We start from the raw sequence: 19,655 nt of genomic DNA on the forward strand, positions 1-19,655 counted from the left end.
GGGGTTGAACCTGAGCCACTTGAAGTGGAAGTGCAGAGTCTTAACCACTGGATCACCAGGGAAGTCCATTTTATATGTTTCTAGTAGAGTAAATCTTAAATATTTTTACCATAAAAAGGAAATGGTAACTATATGACATGATAGAGTTGTTAGCTAAAACCATAGTGGAAACCAATTTGCAACATTAAATTGTATCAAATCAATTGTATATAGTAAGCTTATACAATGTTATATGTTAATTATATCTCAAAGCTGAAAAAAGCAAACTTTATCAACACATTTCATAGTAAATTTTTCCTCAAAATGATATAACATTTAAAACATATTTTGAATAAAGACATTAAATACAATTTTTATTTCCTAACAAATACAATTCAGAATTTATGTAGAATTAAAATAATCTCGATAACACATGTGTCTCTATATTGTTTCTCAACATACTTCTTATAATATTAGAGGCAAATAAGTCATTATTTTTCCTTGTTAGACTTGTTAGAACTCATGGGATTATGGCACTATCTAACAGATGTTTTCATTCAGTCCCCAAGTTAAAATGCTAAAAGCATTTTTTTAATGGGTGTATCATGATAGATAAGTACAGTTAATAGAGAAAATGAAAAAAGAAACTTTTAAAGCTTACAGGTAAATGTTGCTCTCTGATTATCTATTATTCCCCTTGTGGAAAATCACTTTAGAAAACTCCTTTAGTGTATGTCTTTATAATTTCCTGAAATTTTGAACTTTCAATTAACTTGACATGAAATTCACTGGAGCTCTAAAAACTCTATCACATCCTTGCTTACAATGTATAATCTAACAAGAGCAATGAACCCCATCCATTAGACCAGATTAAACACTTGAGATGCAATGGAGAAAAGAGTGAAATTCTAATTGTCTAATTTTCCCAAGAGTTGATACTTGTGGGATAAGGTTCCAAAGGGAAGTAAGAATCATTATTTATTCCACATTAGACTCTTGGCATCAATACTGAGAATATAAAATCACCATTAATATCAACCATCTTTGCTAAGGATCATCAGCTTCACCAGAGGTCAGGACCAGTGATGCAAAATCACAAAAACAGAGACTTTTAGATTATGACCCTCAACACCAAGAAATCCTGAAAGGTTAGTACTCAGAACTATCCACCACCATCATCAGAATCATTTTTACCTTCAGAGTTGGGGGAGAAACCCATAGCTCTAAAGTTTTAGGCAGGGGTTGGTGCTGGTTAGTCACTATCATGTCCAACTTTTTGTAACTGATGGACAGCAGCATGCCAGCTTCCTTTGTCCATGGGATTTTCCATGCAAGAATACTGGAGTGGGCTGCCATTTCCCTTCTCTGGGAGGTGTTCCCCACCCAGGAACTGAACCTTAGTCTCCTGCATTGCAGGTGGATTCTTTACCAACTGAACACCAGGGAAGGCCTGGGGAGGATTTATCCCAGTCTTGAATTTAAAAATTTTAGGTCTTTTACCACAGCACTCTCCCAGGGCACTAACAGATGTAGGTAGTTATCTTCCTGTCTCTATCTGTCCTCAGTCTAATAGTCACACTCCCAGAGCAGCAAAGTTTCCCTTATCATCTACCTGTCCCTGCTGGATAAATTTATGGCCAACATTTCTTTATTTAGTCACTTCAGCTCAGGCATTGTGAGAACCTTGTTCACTTATGTGGTGGTGGTGGTGGTTTTATCACTTAGTCATGTCTGACTCTTGTGACGCCATGGACTGTAGCCTGCCAGACTCCTCTGTCCATGGGTTTCTCCAGGCAAGAATACAGGAGTGGGTTGCCATTTCCTTCTCCAGGGAGTCTATGTTAACCTCTCACTAAACTTTTTTCAATAATTTTATTAAAATAGCATATTTGTGGATAAACTTTCTGTATTTAAGTCATGGTGCCAAATATTATCTAGTACAGAAGAATAACCAGTAAATAACTCTCAATAATTAATACAGATTTGTATGCATTAAATGTAACATGTTGTTGTCTAGTCACTCAGTTGTGTCCGACTGTAATTCGATGGGCTATAGCCCTCCAGGCTCCTCTGTCCTTGGGATTTCCCAGGAAAGAATACTGAAGTGGGTTACCATTTCCTTCTCCTGGGGACCTTCCCAACCCAGTGATCGAACTCATGTCTCCTGCATTGGTAAGTTAATTCTTTACCAGATAAAAAATGTATTTCTGGGCACAGAAAATGGTTTTATTAACTGGGACTTCCACCGTTTAAGTCCTCAACTTAAGGATGTTGACTGTTAGTTCTAGGATAAAGGGGATAAAGAGAAAAAAACTGAAGGAATCTAATGTGTCGAAAGTGACAGTAAACCATGTTTCTTTGTTAGATAATTAAATCATGTGACAGCTATTGTGACCTTAAAAAAAAGTTTATCGTCAGATGATATACATCTTTAAATAACAAACAAATTGACTTGAATTTATTTAGAGACCATGGAAAATGCTGTTAATTGATACATAATATTGATAATTTAGAAAGCTAATAGCAAATAAAATAATTAAAATCTCTATTTTTACTGTATATGTTAATATATGTAGAAAGGAGCAATAAGAAGATGTGCTAAGGAAAAGAAAATTTAAAACTGTGGTCATCATTTAGAAATGAAAATATTGGTCAAATGAAAGATATAACAGAGACAAACTCAATAGGTTAAAAAAAATGACATTTGCTTACAAAGAGCAAGTAACTGCACTAAACTCCCTGTAGGAATCTTTTAACTTAATTTTCACATAAAATGCACATTGATATTTTTGTTTATAAGAGTGTTGGAGAGTAGATGTAATAAACACAAAATCACATGGGGAGTGAATCTTCTGTTAATTAGAGAAAGTATACACCATTATTACTTATTTCAAGTGAGATAAAAATCCTATGCTAATTTATATGATTCAGTTCAGTTCAGTTCAGTTCAGTCGCTCAGTCGTGTCCAACTCTTTGTGACCCCATGAATCGCAGCACGCCAGGCCTCTCTGTCCCTCACCATCTCCCGGAGTTCACTCAGACTCACGTCCGTCGAGTCCGTGATGCCATCCAGCCATCTCATCCTCTATCATCCCCTTCTCCTCCTGCCCCCAATCCCTCCCAGCATCAGAGTCTTTTCCAATGAGTCAACTCTTCGCATGAGGTGTCCAAAATACTGGAGCTTCAGCTTTAGCATCATTCCTTCCAAAGAAATCCCAGGGGTGATCTCCTTCAGAATGGACTGGTTGGATCTCCTTGCAGTCCAAGGGACTCTCAAGAGTCTTCTCCAACACCACAGTTCAAACGCATCAATTCTTCGGCCCTCAGCCTTCTTCACAGTCCAACTCTCACATCCATACATGACCACAGGAAAAACCATAGCTTTCACTAGACGGAACTTAGTCAGCAACGTAATGTCCCTGCTTTTGAATATGCTTATCTAGATTGGTCATAACTTTTCTTCCAAGGAGTAAGCATCTTTTAATTTCATCTGCAGGGATTTTGGAGCCCCCCAAAATAAAGTCTGACACTGTTTCCACTGTTTCCCTGTCTATTCCCCATAAAGTGATGGGACCAGATGCCATGATCTTCGTTTTCTGAATGTTGAGCTTTAAGCCAACTTTTTCACTCTCCTCTTTCACTTTCATCAAGAGGCTTTTTAGTTCCTCTTCACTTTCTGCCATAAGGGTGGTGACATAGGCATATCTGAGGTTATTGATATTTCTCCTGGTAATCTTGATTCCAGCTTTTGTTTCTTCCAGTCCAGTGTTTCTCATGATGTACTCTGTATATAAGTTCAATAAGCAGGGTGACAATATACAGCCTTGACATACTCCTTTTCCTATTTGGAACCAGTCTGTTGTCCCATGTCCAGTTCTAACTGTTGATTATGAATAACATATACATATGGAGAAGGCAATGGCAACCCACTCCAGTACTCTTGCCTGGAAAATCTCATTGACAGAGGAGCCTGGTAGGCTACAGTCTATGGGGTTGCGAAGAGTCTGACATGACTGAGCAACTTCACTTTCATTTTTCACTTTCATGCATTGGAGAAGGAAATGGCACCCCACTCCAGTGTTCTTGCCTGGAGAATCCCAGGGACGGGGGAGCCTGGTGGGCTGCCATCTATGGGGTCCCATAGAGTCGGACATGACTGAAGGGACTTAGCCACAGCAGAATAACTTATAAATATAGACTATGGGAAGAAAGAAAAGATCCTCAGAAATAAAAAGAGCAATGTTCATTCTGACTGATTTTAAAAATCCATAGATGGGTGTTTTCACTTCAAAAGTGAGGAAGTGTTTGAATTCTAAGGGTTGTGAAGTTTATATTTCCTTCTCTAGTTCAAGCAGAATCATCGTTTGTCCCCAAGTAGCAGGAGAGACACAAGAGATTTCTGCTTTATGTGTGTCGTCTGATGAGGGATCGAATAATGAGCTCCACAGAATCCGTCCCTCCCCCTCATAAAATACACTCACATGACCACGTCTTCTCACACATGTACACTCATTTTCTCATTTTTAAACTTAGAACCTGGGAGAGGATGATGGACCCTGGAAATTACTCCTCAGTGACTGAGTTTATCCTTGTTGGGCTCACAGAACAGCCACAACTCCAACTGCCCCTTTTCCTCCTCTTCTTAGGAATCTATGTGGTCACGGTGGTGGGGAACCTTGGCATGATCACACTGATAGGGCTCAGTTCTCACCTGCACACCCCCATGTACTATTTCCTCATCAATTTGTCCTTTATCGATTTCTGTCATTCCACTGTCATTACCCCCAAAATGCTGATGAACTTTGTGACAGAGAAGAACATCATTTCCTACCCTGAATGTATGACACAGCTCTATTTCTTTCTCATTTTTGCTATTGCAGAGTGTCACATGTTGGCTGTAATGGCATATGACCGCTATGTTGCAATCTGCAATCCCTTGCTTTACAACATCACCATGTCTTATCACATCTGCTTCTTCCTCACAATGGGAGTTTATATTTTAGGAATCATTGGATCCACAATCCACACTGGATTTTTGTTGAGACTCCTTTTCTGCAAAAACAAGGTGGTTAACCATTATTTCTGTGATCTCTTTCCACTTTTGGAGCTATCCTGCTCCAGCATCTATGTCAATGAATTATTGGTTATATTCTTGAGTGCATTTAACATTTTGACTCCTGCCTTAGCTATTCTCGCTTCATATATCTTCATCATCTCCAGCATCCTACATATTCGTTCCACTGAGGGCAGGTCCAAAGCCTTCGGCACCTGCAGTTCCCACATCTCCGCTGTTGCTGTTTTCTATGGATCTGCAGCATTCATGTACCTGCAGCCTTCATCTGTGAGTTCCATGGACCGAGGGAAAGTGTCCTCTGTGTTTTATACTATCATCGTGCCCATGCTAAACCCTCTGATCTATAGTCTACGAAATAGGGATGTCAAATTCGCCCTGAAAAAAATTGTAGAGAGTGGAAAGTGTATATGAATAGAAACAATATAATGATGTCATATCAGTCATTTGATTCACTAAGATATATTATGTATTAAGCTTATTGGATATGAAAAAAGCAATCATACTTGCCTATATAACACATCTCCAAGATTTTATCCAGGCCACTTCTTGAGCCTATATTGTAGTATTTATATGTAAAGTCATAGGCTGTGATTATGAATAAAGTAAACAACTCCAGAAGATAAAGTGGTCTTAGTTTTATTTTCAGTGATAATCCAAACCAGAAGAAAAATATTGAGGAAGAAGATGAAGATTTTGACATCAATCATAGTAATCTATATAATTTTGTATAAAACACAATGTCCGGCATTTAAGTGAACAACTTTATTTTATATTCACAGTATTATATAAGCACATCGTAGTATTATTTCTCTTAGGAGGGAAATGAAATTGAAAGGCATTTAGTTTGGGACCATGAGTAAATGTCATGGTCCCAAACGTAACAAATGATAGGATGTGGGGAGTTTGGCTCCAGAATCCATGATTTTACTCGGTTATATTTTGGCCCCAGGTAATTGTGGGCAGATCTAAAGCCTCCATAGGAATTTTCTTCTATACATGAAGCAACCTCAGTTCCCTATAAGACTGAGTTTCTTTCCTCCGGATCTCTTTCATACTTTTTTCCTATTTATTTCTTCTGATATCATGAAAATAATGAAAAACATTCAAACCTGACTTCATCAAAACAAAAGAAAAAGAGTCATTTGAGTCTCAAAGACTTGGGGCTTTCCAGGTGATGCTATTGGTAAAGAATATGCCTGCCAATGCAGGAGACACAAAATATGAAGTTTTGATCCCTGGTCAGGGAAGATCCCCTGGAGTAGGAAATGTCAACCCACTCCAGTATTCTTGCTTGAAAAATTCCATGGAGAGAGGAGTCTGGCAGATTACAGTCCTCCAAAGAGTTGGACATGACTGAGCAACTGAGCAGAGATTGAATTGTTATACTTGATATAATAAAGCAATATGTAGCAATAATTTTATAAAACAGCCTCAACAATATTGTCTTATCTTTATACAAGAAATAGCTATTTATGAAAGCAGATGCTCATGAAAGCCAACATCCCAGCTAAGCTGTATCACTGTCATATGGTTCATGCTCTTTCCTCCTATAACTTATAAATAATCACCATTTCATGTCAGTTGTATCTTTGAAATATCTTTTCTCTTATGTTGTTTTATTGTCTTTCATTTAACATCTTGTATGTATGAATTTGCATGATATCTTAAATACTCAGTGTTTTCTATCTTTTCCCAATTCAAATCATCTTATTTGCCAGACTGATGTTCTTTGGCTAGTGTGCTATCTTATCTGATATAACAAGTACAGATGCACTGATAGAATTAAAACAATGGCTCTTATGATCTCTTAGTAATTTTTTATAGTTGTAAAATTATTTATTAAAGACTTGGTTAAATTCTTCCCATTTCTGAGCTCTTTCTCTATCAGTTTAATCCTGAGATTCAACTGTACAAGCCTGGTTGATGACCCCAGCCAGGTGACCTAGCAGTGTCCACTAAGCTGTTATTATTCAGTTGCTAAGACATGTCTGACTCTTTGCAACTCCATTAACTGCAGCACAAACTCATGTTCATTGAGTCACTGATGACATCCAACCATTTCATCCTCTGTTGTCCCATTCTCCTCCTGCCCTTAATCCCAGCATCAGGGTTTTTTCCAATGAGTTGGCTCTTTGCATCAGGCGGCCAGAGTATTGGAGTTTCAGCTTCAACATCAGTCCTTCCAATGAGCAGTCCTCTGAGCCGCAGCCACAAAAGTCAGGGTTCCAGACAAGATTATGATCTCCCTGCCAGGAGATAACTGGAAGCTGGAGTTAGGGACAGGGAGAGTGCAGACCTGCTGCCCTCTTGCCTGTATCCCAGAAAGTATTTCAATAAGCTCTCAGTGTGTGTCTCCTTAGATGCCTATTCTTCTTGCCTATGCTTAAAAATAAGCAAAAAATAAGCAAAAAATCCTCTTTCACAAAAAGCCCAGGTGCTTTTCTAAAAGGGAGTTGCCTTGAGGTGAGCTCTGGGGTGGGTCAGTCTACCTGAATGTGAGTTTTAAGAATGGTTTCTCAGGGATGTCCCTGGTGGTCCAGTGGTTCAGGATCTGCCTTCCAATGCAGGGGACATGGATTCAATCCCTACTCAGGGAACTAAGATTCCCACATGCCATAGGGCTCCTGCTGCTGCTCCTAAGTCGCTTCAGTCATGTCCGACCCTGTGCGACCCCATATATGCCAGCTTACCAGGCTCCCCCGTCCCTGGGATTCTCCAGGCATGAACATTGGAGTGGGGTGCCATTTCCTTCTCTAACGCCTGAAAGTGAAAAGTGAAAGTGAAGTTGCTCAGTTGTGTCCGACTCTTAGCAACCCCATGGACTGCAGCCTACCAGGCTCCTCTGTCCATGGGATTTTCCAGGCAGGAGTACTGGAGTGGGGTGCCATTGCCTTCTCCATGCCACAGGGCAACAAAGCCCAAATGCTGTAACTAGAGAAACCTGTGCAGCACAACTACTGAACCTGCAGGCAACAATGAAGGCCCAGGAGACCAAAAAAAAAAAAAAAAGAAGTTTTTCTTTAAGAACTGTTTCTCGTCTCCCTATAGCATTGTGGGTCTCATGATCACAAACCCTGCTGACATTCCTGCTAAATGTTTTGTGGACTTCTCTGTTTGGTTCAGGTCTTTCTTAACAGTTGTGGTGCCAGATGTGGGGTTCAAGCTGTTAGCTCCGCAAGAAGCAGCTCAGGGTTCTGAGTTATGCTGACTGTGGTTTGTTGCAGCGAGCTGTGGTTTACGACAAGATTGTGTCTCAGCCTCTCATATCCACTTCAGTGTGGCCTTTTCTTGTTTGCCCAATGTGTAAGAATTGATCAACTAGTCCTCCTCTCCTCAAAAACCACCCCACAGGAAATTATTTTCTATGTAGCTCTAAATTCATTGTATCCATGGGAGAATGTGAATTCTGTATGTTATTTCTTTGAACCAGAGCACCCATATGTATTTCTATTTTAGTACACTACACATTAATCAAAAAACAGCTGGTGAATTTCTTACATTGATGTTTGATATATGAAAATGACTATGAAATTTTTTATGTTTTCAAGCATTTGTAAATATTTAAAACTTTAAAAAAAGTGTTACAAAATTTAAAATGTGAATGTGTGTGTGTTAGTCGCTCGGTCGTGTCCAACTCTTTGTGACCCCATAGACTGTAGCCCACCAGGTCTTCTGTCCATGGAATTCTCCAGGCAAGAATACTGGAGTGGGTTGTCATTTCCTTCTCCAAGGGATGTTCCTGACCCAGGGATTGAACCTGGGTTTCCTGCTTTGCAGGAGATTCTTTGCTGTCTGAGTCACCAGGGAAGTCCTAACACACACAAACTTTAAAAGTACTAAGCAAGGCAAAAATTTAAAGCTTCCTTAGGAATTTTCTATGGATCTGCAGGGTTATGGATCTCAATCTGAGAACTCGTGGAAGATGTAGTATTAACATATTAGAATAGATATCAGAGTATTTCCAAAACACAAAAAACAGAAATCAAGGACTTGGAGATCTACTACAAATGAGAAAAATTTTAATGAATGCATAAGATTTGTTAAACATTATTATGGCAGGAGATGTTTTCAAATGTTTTAGTAATTGAAAAGAGCATGACTGAGTAAATGCATTCTAAAGTAGGCATTCTGATGGACTTGAATAATGTTCCATACAGAATTTACACTCATTAAATTGGATTCAACCCTATATTAATTTCTTTAAAAAAAAAGAAAAAAAAAACTGTTCCTGATGTACAATTAGCATGCTTCAGGATCTTTAGTTTGCATTTATTTTTATTATCAAAATTAATTGCAATTAAACTTAGCTGCAATTAGGTTTAACTGTACGTCGCACACAGCCCCCCACACACATGCACCATGATGCTTAAAGATCTTCAGGACTGGTTCAGTGGCTCACTGCAGAACATAAACTTGTTTTAAATTGTGATCTGCTACAACATCTAGCTTCCATCCATCTCTCGGTCTCAGACAATAGCTCCAGACAGATCTTGCATCTTTATCCCTCAGCCATCAGAAGAAAAGATGTGGAAGGAAAGGAAATGTCCCTTAACTTGAAGATCACCACTTGAAGCGACAGACCTTACCTCCTCCTATTTCCCTTTGGTGAAATTTGGCCAGGCAATCAAACTCAGCTGGAAGAGAGGCTAAGAAAATATTATTATACAGAGTGAAGCAAGTCAGAGAGGAAAATACCAATACAGCATACGAACGCATATATATAGAATTTAGAAAGATGGTAACGATAACCCTGTATGTGAGACAGAAGAGACACAGATATAAAAAACAGTCTTTTGGACTCTGTGGGAGAAAGTGAGGGTGGGATGTTTTGAGAGAATAGCATTGAAACATGTATATTACCATATGTGAAATAGATCACGAGTCCAGGTTCAATGCATGAGACAGGGTGCTCAGGGCTGGTGCACTGGGATGACCCAGAGGGATGGGATGGGGAGAGAGGTGGGAGGGAGGGTTCAGGATAGAGAACACAAGTGTGCCCATGGCTGGTTCATGTCGATGTTTGGCAAAAACCACCACAATATTGTAAAGTAATTAGCCTCCAGTTAAAATAAACAAATTATTTTTTTTTTTAAGAAAATACCAAGGTGTCTAGATAGCCATGCACCCAAATAAGATTCAGGGCATTTATTATTGAGGAAAAATGGGAAAATGAAAATTAAGAATAACCAGCAATCTCCTACACTCTTTCAATATTTACATTTAGTCCTAAACAACTGTATGTTGTTCCATCTAGAGTCAACATTTAAATTTAACTGTGCATCTGAGGAGGATGGCAATATGAAATTGGTTAAAATAAAATGTGTAGGACATAAATAAAATATACTACTATTTTCATAACTGTTAGTATCTACTACAAAGCTCTTAAGTTGTTCTAGGTAGTTCTGTAAGATCTCAACATTGCTGGGTTCATCCCTATGACCTTGGCATGCTGCTTTTCCATCCTGAAATGACATCTTGACTCCATTCTCCTTTTTCAGTCTTATGAAATTCTCCATGCATTTCTGATCACTCTATTATCAGGTACACTTCCAGTTCCTCACGGATACTAAAATAATATAAGTATTTTTGTTTCCTGAGTACATCACAATATTTAAGCACAATTAGTATTTTACACGAAAAAGAAAAAAAAAAAAGATTTCACATCTTACCTATAAAGTTTGTTTCCCTCAATTTTCTCATTTTCACCTAGTGGGAAATTACTTTATCCATAAGTGGACATGAAATTCACTGGAGCTCTAACAAACTCTGTCTGTCACATCCTTGTTTACAATACAGAATCCAACAAGAGCACTGAATCACAGCTACATGACACTATTAAACACATGAGAACCAAAGGGGGAAAAGCAAAACTCTAATTGCTTCTTTTCCCAAGAGTTGATACTTATGGGATATGAACCTAATGGGAGTTCACTCTCATTTTTCCTAATTAGACTCTAAGAATCAATTGCAGAGTATAAAATTATCATTGATATCAACCAGTCTTTACTGAGAGCCGTTACTTTCATCAGAGGTCAGGACCAGTGACATATCGTTATCATGGAGGCTATTAGGCTATGACACTTCAACATCTAACAGCCCTGCAAGGTTAGTATTCAGAGCTATCCACCAGCAACATCAGATATCCACCCCCTCTTCGGAGAAATTGGGGAGAAACACATAACTCTGAAATTTCAGGGAACAAGGACTGTGTGTCTGAATCCCAGCCCTGACTTTTATGATTTTAGAACTTCAGCTGTGGCTCTGTGCTAAATCACTTCAGTTGTGTCCAACTTTTTGTGACCCCGTGGACTGTAGCCCACCAGGCTCCTCTGCCCATGGGATCCTCCAGACAAGAATACTGGAGTGGGTGGCCATGCCCTCCTCTAGGGGATCTTCCCAACCCAGGGATAGAACCTGTATCTCTTACATCTACCTGCATGGGCAGGCAGGTTCTTTACCACTTAGCACCACCTGGGAAGCCCTCTGTGGCTGCCTCCAAGTGCAATTACAAATGCAGAAAGTTTTTCTTTCTTTCTTTCTTTTTTAAATATCTGTCTGTCCTCACTCTAATATTCATACTACATTACGAGTAAGAAGAGGATGAGATGGTTGAATGGCATCACTGGACATGAGTTTGTGCAACTCTGGGAGATGGCGAAGGCCAGGGAAGCCTAGCATGCTACAGTCTATGGACTGTACAGTCCATGCTATAGTCCTTGCAAAGAATCAGACATGACCGAGTGACTAAACAACAGCAAATGAACAAAGACTACTTCCGAGCAAGGACACTCTCCTGTCCCTGGCTGAGTAAAATTGTGACCAACACTTCCTTCTTTACTCACTTTGACAGAGATAGTGTGAGAATTTTGTTCACTTATGTGGAGTCTATATTAATATGTAGCTAAGCATCTTTCAAATGATTTTTATTAAAGGCTCATGTTTATTGATGCTTTCTGTATGTGAGGCACCATGCCAAACATTGTACTGAGTAAACAAAACACTCTAGTGCTGAAGAAAAATCAATAAATAAGCCATAATAATTGATGCAGATTTATTTATGTACTAAATATAATATAAAAATATACTCATGGGCACATAGAAAATTTTCTTATTAACTGGGGCTTCCACTGTTAAAATCCTTAACTAATGGGTCTTCAAAATCAAATGCATTTTATAAGATAAAGGGCATAGAGTGAGACAAGCTAAAGGAATTTGATGAGTCAAAAATGAAAGCCTACTATGTTCTTTTGTGAAATAATTAAAACTTGTGATACCTGTTGGAACATCAAAAAGAAAATTTTTCTTGTCAGATGATCTGAATCTAGGAATGACAAATAATTTGGCTTGGCCTTATTTGGAGACCATGGAAAATATTCATAATTTAAGAAGTTAATATTCAGTAAAATATTTCAAATCTCTATATTACTATATGTATTAATGTAGAAAGGAGCAACAAGAAGATGTTCTAAGGATAAGAAAACTTAACATTCTGGCCATGATTAAAGAATAAAAATGCTGGTTAAATAAAGCATATTATAGGGAGAAGCTGAATAGTTTAACAGTAAAATAACTTTGACATTTTCTTACCAAGAGCCAGGGACTGGGCTAAGCTCCTTGTGAGAATCATTTTACTTAATTTTCACATGAAACAGATTTTTGCTTTTTCAGAGTTGGAGAGCAGATCTGATTATCTCAAGGTCTTATGGTAAGTATGGAGTTCAGCGACGCTTCAATCCACTAATTCTAACTTGCTACCAGGGTTTATGTGTGAGTGTTTAGTCACTAAGTCATGTCCAACTCTCTGTGACCTCATAGACTATAGCCCACCAGACTCCTCTGTCCATGGGATTCTCCAGGCAATAATACTGGAGTGGGTTGCCATTTCCTCCTCCGGGGGATCTTCCTGACACAGGGATCAAATCCGTGATTCCTGGTTTGATTCCTGGTTTGATTCCTTCTCTGTCTCCTGCATTGCAGGCAGATTTTTTAAGAATTATAAAATCATGAAACAGTGAAACTGAGATGTTAAAAATTATTTAATCCAAGCATGAGATGCTTACTGTTATTAATAATTCCTGCTAAGTAGTTATTTAAGATGAAATCAACATTTTGCCTGAAAGATCTGGGTATTTTGATAGTTGGAGTGTTTGTTTTGTTGTGAAACCAAATATTTCTCCAATAGTTTTAAGCAGTGATTTTTACTTCATTCTATTGGTGACACATAAAATGAGCCCAATAACTCTTAAACAAACCAACATGTTGAACTATAGCTGTCAGGTGTCACACGGGTATTAATTTTGCTAGAAATACATTCTTAGTTATTCTAACCATTCTAATATGGCAGAGTTTAGATCATTTTACTAGTTTTCCAGTTTTTCTCTATCACATAAAGTATTGCATCTTGAATGAACGCATTAATCCAACTATTGCTTGAGTTTTAAGTAAGATTTTGAATTTCCATTTTCTAGCATCTACTCATTATCTATACAAATGTAAACTAAAAGTGAGTTGGTCTTAAACCAAGAACACATCCCACAGTTGATAAATACTGAGTTTAAATTAAAATTTCTAATTGTATTTTGCATGTGCTCTACTAATCCACATCTCTATCATCCTTGAATTCCATAGAGATCATCTGCAAAATACAGGATTATATTAATAAAAAAGACCAGAATAAACAAGACCTAGTATTTGTGTTCAAAAATGCTTCTCATATTAAGCAGGGGTTGGGGGAGTGTGATTATAGTTTTCTCATCTTTTCCACCAACCATGAAGTGCAAATTCCATGAACTAAACTTTGTACCCTGATCCCCTGGTCACAGTGATGGAATATATGACCTATATTGAGGTCATTATATTCTGACTCCAAATTATCAAAATTAGAATAAAGGAAGAAGGTTCTTGAGTCTGGAAAACCTATTGAGGTATAAGGATGATGTCTGCCATGCCGTTATGTTTCTGCTCTCTGGGGTCATAGTTCAGGGAGAAGGATGTTGGGACATTAAAGAACTAGATCTCAGGTGAAATGATACAGATAGTTGCCCAGTCCTTCAGGTATTTTGAGTTATGATTCTAGTACAGAAAATATCTGAAATTAATAAACTTTTCATATTTATGAATTATATGTTAATTTATTAGAGAAAGCACACACTACTCACATATTTTGAGTGAAATAAAAATACTATGCCATTTTAATGGCTGAGTAATACTCCATTGTGTATATGTGCCACAGCTTTCTTATCCATTCATCTGCTGATGGACATCTAGGTTGCTTCCATGTCCTGGCTATTATAAACAGTGCTGCAATGAACACTGGGGTACATGTGTCTCTTTCAATTCTTGTTTCCTCTGTGTGTATGCCCAGAGTGGGATTCCTGGGTCATATGGCAGTTCTATTTCAAGTTACATATACATAATGGAGTATTACTCAGCCGTTAAAAAGAATACATTTGAATCAGTTCTAATGAGGTGGATGAAACTGGAGCCGATTATACAGAGTGAAGTAAGCCAGAAAGAAAAACATCAATGCAGTATACTAACACATATATATGGAATTTAGAAAGAGGGTAATGATAACCCTGTATGCAAGACAGCAAAAGAGACACAGATGTACAGAATAGTCTTTTGGACTATGTGGGAGAGGGAGAGGGTGGGATGATATGGGAGAATGGCATTGAAACATGTATAATATCATATATGAAACGAATTGCCAGTCCAGGTTCGATGCATGATACTGGATGCTTGGGGCTGGTGCACTGGGACGACCCAGAGGGATCACTGGTATGAGGAGAGAGGAGGGAGGGGGGCTCAGGATGGGGAACACATGTATACCTGTGGTAGATTCATGTTGATGTATGGCAAAACCAATACAATATTTTAAAGTAATTAACCTCCAATTAAAATAAATAAATTTAACGGCTGAGTAATACTCCATTGTGTATATGTACCACAGCTTTCTTATCCATTCATCTACACACGTGCACACAGACACTCACACACATGCACACACAGGCATAAAATATTCTCATTTTCTCTTTAAATATAGAAGGAACTGAGAAGAAAATGGACCCTGGAAATCACTCCTCAGTGACTGAGTTTATCCTCATTGGGCTCACAGAACAGCCACAACTCCAGCTGCCCCTTTTCTTCCTCTTCCTAGGAATCTATGTGGTCACAGTGGTGGGGAACCTGGGCATGATCACACTGATTGGGCTCAGTTCTCACCTGCACACCCCCATGTACTATTTCCTCATCAACTTGTCCTTTATTGATCTCTGTCAGTCGACTGTCATTACCCCCAAAATGCTGGTGAACTTTGTGACAGAGAAGAATATTATCTCCTATCCTGAATGCATGACTCAACTTTATTTCTTCATCATTTTTGCTATTGCAGAAAGTCACATGTTGGCTGCGATGGCATATGACCGCTATGTTGCCATCTGCAACCCCTTGCTTTACAACATCACCATGTCTTATCACATCTGCTTCTTCCTCACAGTGGGAGTTTATATTTTAGGCATCACTGGATCCACAATCCATACAGGATTTATGTTGAGACTCTTTTTCTGCAAGACCAATATCGTTAACCATTATTTCTGTGATCTCTTTCCACTCTTGGAGGTATCCTGTTCCAGCATCTATGTCAATGAATTATTGGTTATATTCTTGAGTGCATTTAACATTTTGACTCCTGCTCTAGTTATTCTTGCTTCCTACATCTTCATCATTTCCAGCATCCTCCAAATCCATTCCATGGAAGGCAGGTCCAAAGCCTTCAGCACCTGCAGTTCTCACATCGCTGCTGTTGCTATTTTCTATGGATCTGCTGCATTCATGTACCTACAGCCATCATCATTCAGCTCCATGGACCAAGGGAAAGTGTCCTCTGTGTTTTACACCATCATTGTGCCCATGCTAAACCCCCTGATCTATAGCCTACGGAATAGGGATGTCAAATTTGCCCTGAAAAAAATTTTTAAACTGTGAAAAGCGTATATGAACAGAGTCAATATTATGATGGCATATCAGTTATTTGGACTGCCAAGGAATTCCCCAGTTCTTAATTATCTACAATATATCTACAATATATTTAATAGAGAAACCTCTAACCTTAATTGATCCTTTCATAATAGATCTCAGTAACTTGTTTTACAACAAATATATTAATCAGATTCTGAGAGGTGGATTCTTTGGCGATTAGGTCAGAACTAATAAGTAATAGAGAAGATTAATTGAAATTAATAAAAAATTCCAAGATGTTGCAACTATTCTCTATTCTGCTCTCTATTCTGAGTCCGTTAGGAGACCCATTCAGATTTCCATTTCTCTCTGTTGTTGTTCAGTCACTCAGTCAAGTCCGACTGTTTGTGACCACATGAACTCAGCATCTGAGGCTTCTCTGTCCTTCTCTATCTCTCGGACTTTGCTCAAACGCATGTCCACTGAATCAGTGATGCAATCCTACCATCTCATCCTCTGCTTTCTCCTTCTTTTCCTGCCTTCAATCTCTCCCAGCATCATGGTATTTTCCAATGACTTGGCTCTTCACATCAGGTGGCCACAGTATGTCTCTCTGATTTTATTCCAGTTTTATTTTCATATTGTGTTTCATTATGATAGATATTAGACCTCCTTAATATGAAGTTCCAAATTTCATAACGTCAGTAACTGTGATTTTTTAATTCTTATGTTCTAGTTTAAATCTCATTGGGTGATAAAATACTTTCTAAACTCAACATTCAAAAAACTAAGATCTTGGCATCTGGTGCCACCACTGTGTGGAAAATAGGTGCGGAATAAGAGGAAACAGTGATAGATTTTATTTGCTTGGGCTCTACAATCCCTTTGGACAGTGACTGCAGCCACAAAATTAAGACATTATCTCCTAGGAAAAAATGCCATGAGAAACTTAGACAGCATATTAAAAAGCAGAGACATCACTTTGCCAACAAAGGTCAACATAGCCAAAGTTAAGTTTTTTCCATTAGTCATGTATGGATGTGAGAGTTGGACCATCAAGAAGGCTGAGTGCTGAAAAACATTCTTTCTCAAATTGTGATGCTGGAGAATACTCTTGAGAGTCCATTGGACAATAAAGATTAAAATAGTCAATCCCAAAAGAAATCAACCCTGAATATTCATTGGAAGGACTGATGCTAAAGCTCAAACTTCAATACTTTGGCCACCTGATGTGAAGAGCTAAGTCACTGGAAAAGACCCTGATGTCGGGAAAGACTGAGGGCAGGAGGAGAAGGGAGCAGCAGAGGATGAGATGGTTAGATAGTATCACTGACTCAATGGACATTTGTTTGAGCAAACTCCAGGAGATAGTGCAGGACAGGGAAGCCTGTTGTGCTACAGTCCATGGGGTCACAAAGAGTAGGACACCACTTGAGGACAGAACAACAGACCTCAGTTCAGTTCAGTTCAGTCGCAGTCATGTCCAACACTTTGAGACCCCATGAATCACAGCACTCCAGGCTTCCCTGTCCATCACCAACTTCCTGAGATTACCCAAACTCATGTCCATTGAGTCGGTGATGCCATCCAACCATCTCATCCTCTGTCACCCCTTCTCCTCCTGCCCCCAATCCCTCCCAGCATCAGGGTCTTTTCCAATAAGTCAACTCTACGCATGAGGTGGCCAAAGTACTGGAGTTTCAGCTTCAGCATCAGTCTTTCCAATGAACACCCAGGACTGATCTCATTTAGGATGGACTGATTGGATCCCCTTGCAGTCCAAGGGACTCTCAAGAGTCTTCTCCAACACCACAGTTCAAAAGCATCAATTCTTCGGCGCTCAGCTTTCTTCACAGTCCAACTCTCATATCCATACATGACTACTGAAATAACCATAGCCTTGACTAGATGGACCTTTATTGGTAAAGTAATGTCTCTGCTTTTTAACATGCTGTCTAGGTTGGTCATAACTTTCCTTCCAAGGAGTAAGCGTCTTTTAATATCATGGCTGCAGTCACCATCTGCAGTAATCTTGGAGCCCAAGAAATAAAGTCTGACACTGTTTCTACTGTTTCCCCATCTATTTCCCATGAAGTGATGGGACCAGATGCCATGATCTTAGTTTTCTGAATGTTTAGCTTTAAGCCAACTTTTTCACTCTCCTCTTTCACTTTCATCAAGAGGCTTTTTAGTTTCTCTTCACTTTCTGCCATAAGGGTGGTGTCATCTGCATATTTGAGGTTATTGATATTTCTCCTGACAATCTTGATTCCAGTTTGTGCTTCTTCAAGCCCAGAGTTTCTCATGATGTACTCTGCATATAACTTAAATAAGCAGGGTGACAATATACAGCTTTGATGTACTCCTTTCCCAATTTGGAACCAGTCCATTGTTCCACGTTTAGTTCTAATTTTGCTTCTTGACCTGAATACAGATTTCTCAGGAGGCAGGTGAGGTGGTCTAATATTCCCATTTCTTTAAGAATTTTCCACAGTTTATTGTGATCCACAGAGTCAAAGTCTCTGGCATAGTCAATAAAGCAGGCAAATGTGGCCTTGGAGTTCAGAATGAAGCAGGGCAAAGCCTAATAGAGTTTTGCCAAGAGAACACACTTGTCATAGCAAACACCCTCTTCCAACAAGACAAGAGATGACTCTACATGTGGACATCACCAGATGGTCAATGCTCAAATCAGATTGATTGTAGTCTTTGCAGCCAAAGATAGATAAGCACTATACAGTCAGAAAAACAAAGACCCAGAGCTGACTGTGGCTCAGATTTTGAACTGCTTATTGCCAAATTTTGACTTAAAGAAAGTAGAGAAAACCACTAGACCATTGAGGTATGACCTATATCAAATCCCTTATGATTATACAGTGGAAGTAGCAAATAGATTCAAGGAATTAGGTCTGATAGACAGAGTGCCTGAAGAACTATGGACAGAGGTTCGTGACATTGTACAGGAGGCACTGATCAAGACCATCCCCAAGAAAAAGAAATGAAAAAGGCAAAATGGTTGTCTGAGAAGGCCTTACAAATAGCTGAGGAAAGAAGAGAAGCAAAAGGCAAAGGAAAAAAGGAAAGACATACCCATTTTAATGCAGAGTTCCAAAGAATAGCAAGGAGAGATAGAAAGCCTTCCTCAGTGATCAATGCAAAGAAATAGAGGAAAACTATAGAATGGGAAAGACTGGAGATCTCTTCAAGAAAATTAGAGATACCAAGGGAACATTTCATGCAAAGATGGGCACAATGAAAGACAAAAATGGTATGAGCCTAACAGAAGCAGAAGATATTAAGAAGAGGTGGCAAGAATACACGGAAGAACTGTACAAAAAAGATCTTCATGACCCAGATAACAAAGGTGTTATCACTCACATAGAGCCAGACATCCTGGAATGTGAAATCAACTGGGCCTTAGGAAACATCACTACGAAGAAAGCTAGTGAAAGCTAGCGAACGTGATGGAATTCCAGTTGAGCTATTTCAAGTCCTAAAAGACAATGCTGTGAAAGTGCTGCATTCAATATGGTAGCAAATGTGGAAAACTCAGCACTCGCCACTGGACTGGAAATGGTCAGTTTTCATTCCAGTCCCAAAGAAAGGCAATGCAAACAATGCTCAAACTACCACACAATTGCAC

The 19,655-nt window shown here is 38.9% G+C and overlaps 2 protein-coding genes across 3 annotated transcripts; both read left to right on the top strand.

Moving 5' to 3' along the window:
* Positions 1 to 2,901: 2,901 nt before the first annotated feature.
* Positions 2,902 to 5,464, top strand: LOC138427328 (putative olfactory receptor 8G2). The gene is made up of 2 exons (XM_069566679.1): positions 2,902 to 2,924; positions 4,513 to 5,464. The coding sequence occupies exons 1-2, from the start codon at positions 2,902 to 2,904 to the stop codon at positions 5,462 to 5,464; spliced, it is 975 nt and encodes a 324-aa protein (XP_069422780.1).
* Positions 5,465 to 15,082: 9,618 nt separating this feature from the next.
* LOC138427316 (putative olfactory receptor 8G3) lies at positions 15,083 to 19,014 on the top strand. Of its 2 annotated transcripts, XM_069566663.1 has the most exons (2): positions 15,083 to 16,012; positions 18,979 to 19,014. In XM_069566663.1, the coding sequence occupies exons 1-2, from the start codon at positions 15,116 to 15,118 to the stop codon at positions 19,012 to 19,014; spliced, it is 933 nt and encodes a 310-aa protein (XP_069422764.1). In that variant the 5' UTR covers positions 15,083 to 15,115. The 2 variants fall into 2 exon arrangements, with proteins under 2 accessions (XP_069422764.1, XP_069422765.1); XM_069566664.1 differs by lacking the exon at positions 18,979 to 19,014 and having other exon boundaries at positions 15,083 to 16,039.
* Positions 19,015 to 19,655: the final 641 nt, after the last annotated feature.

The sequence above is a fragment of the Ovis canadensis genome, chromosome 21 (genome assembly GCF_042477335.2).
Source record: "Ovis canadensis isolate MfBH-ARS-UI-01 breed Bighorn chromosome 21, ARS-UI_OviCan_v2, whole genome shotgun sequence".
NCBI classification, from domain to species: Eukaryota; Metazoa; Chordata; class Mammalia; order Artiodactyla; family Bovidae; genus Ovis; species Ovis canadensis.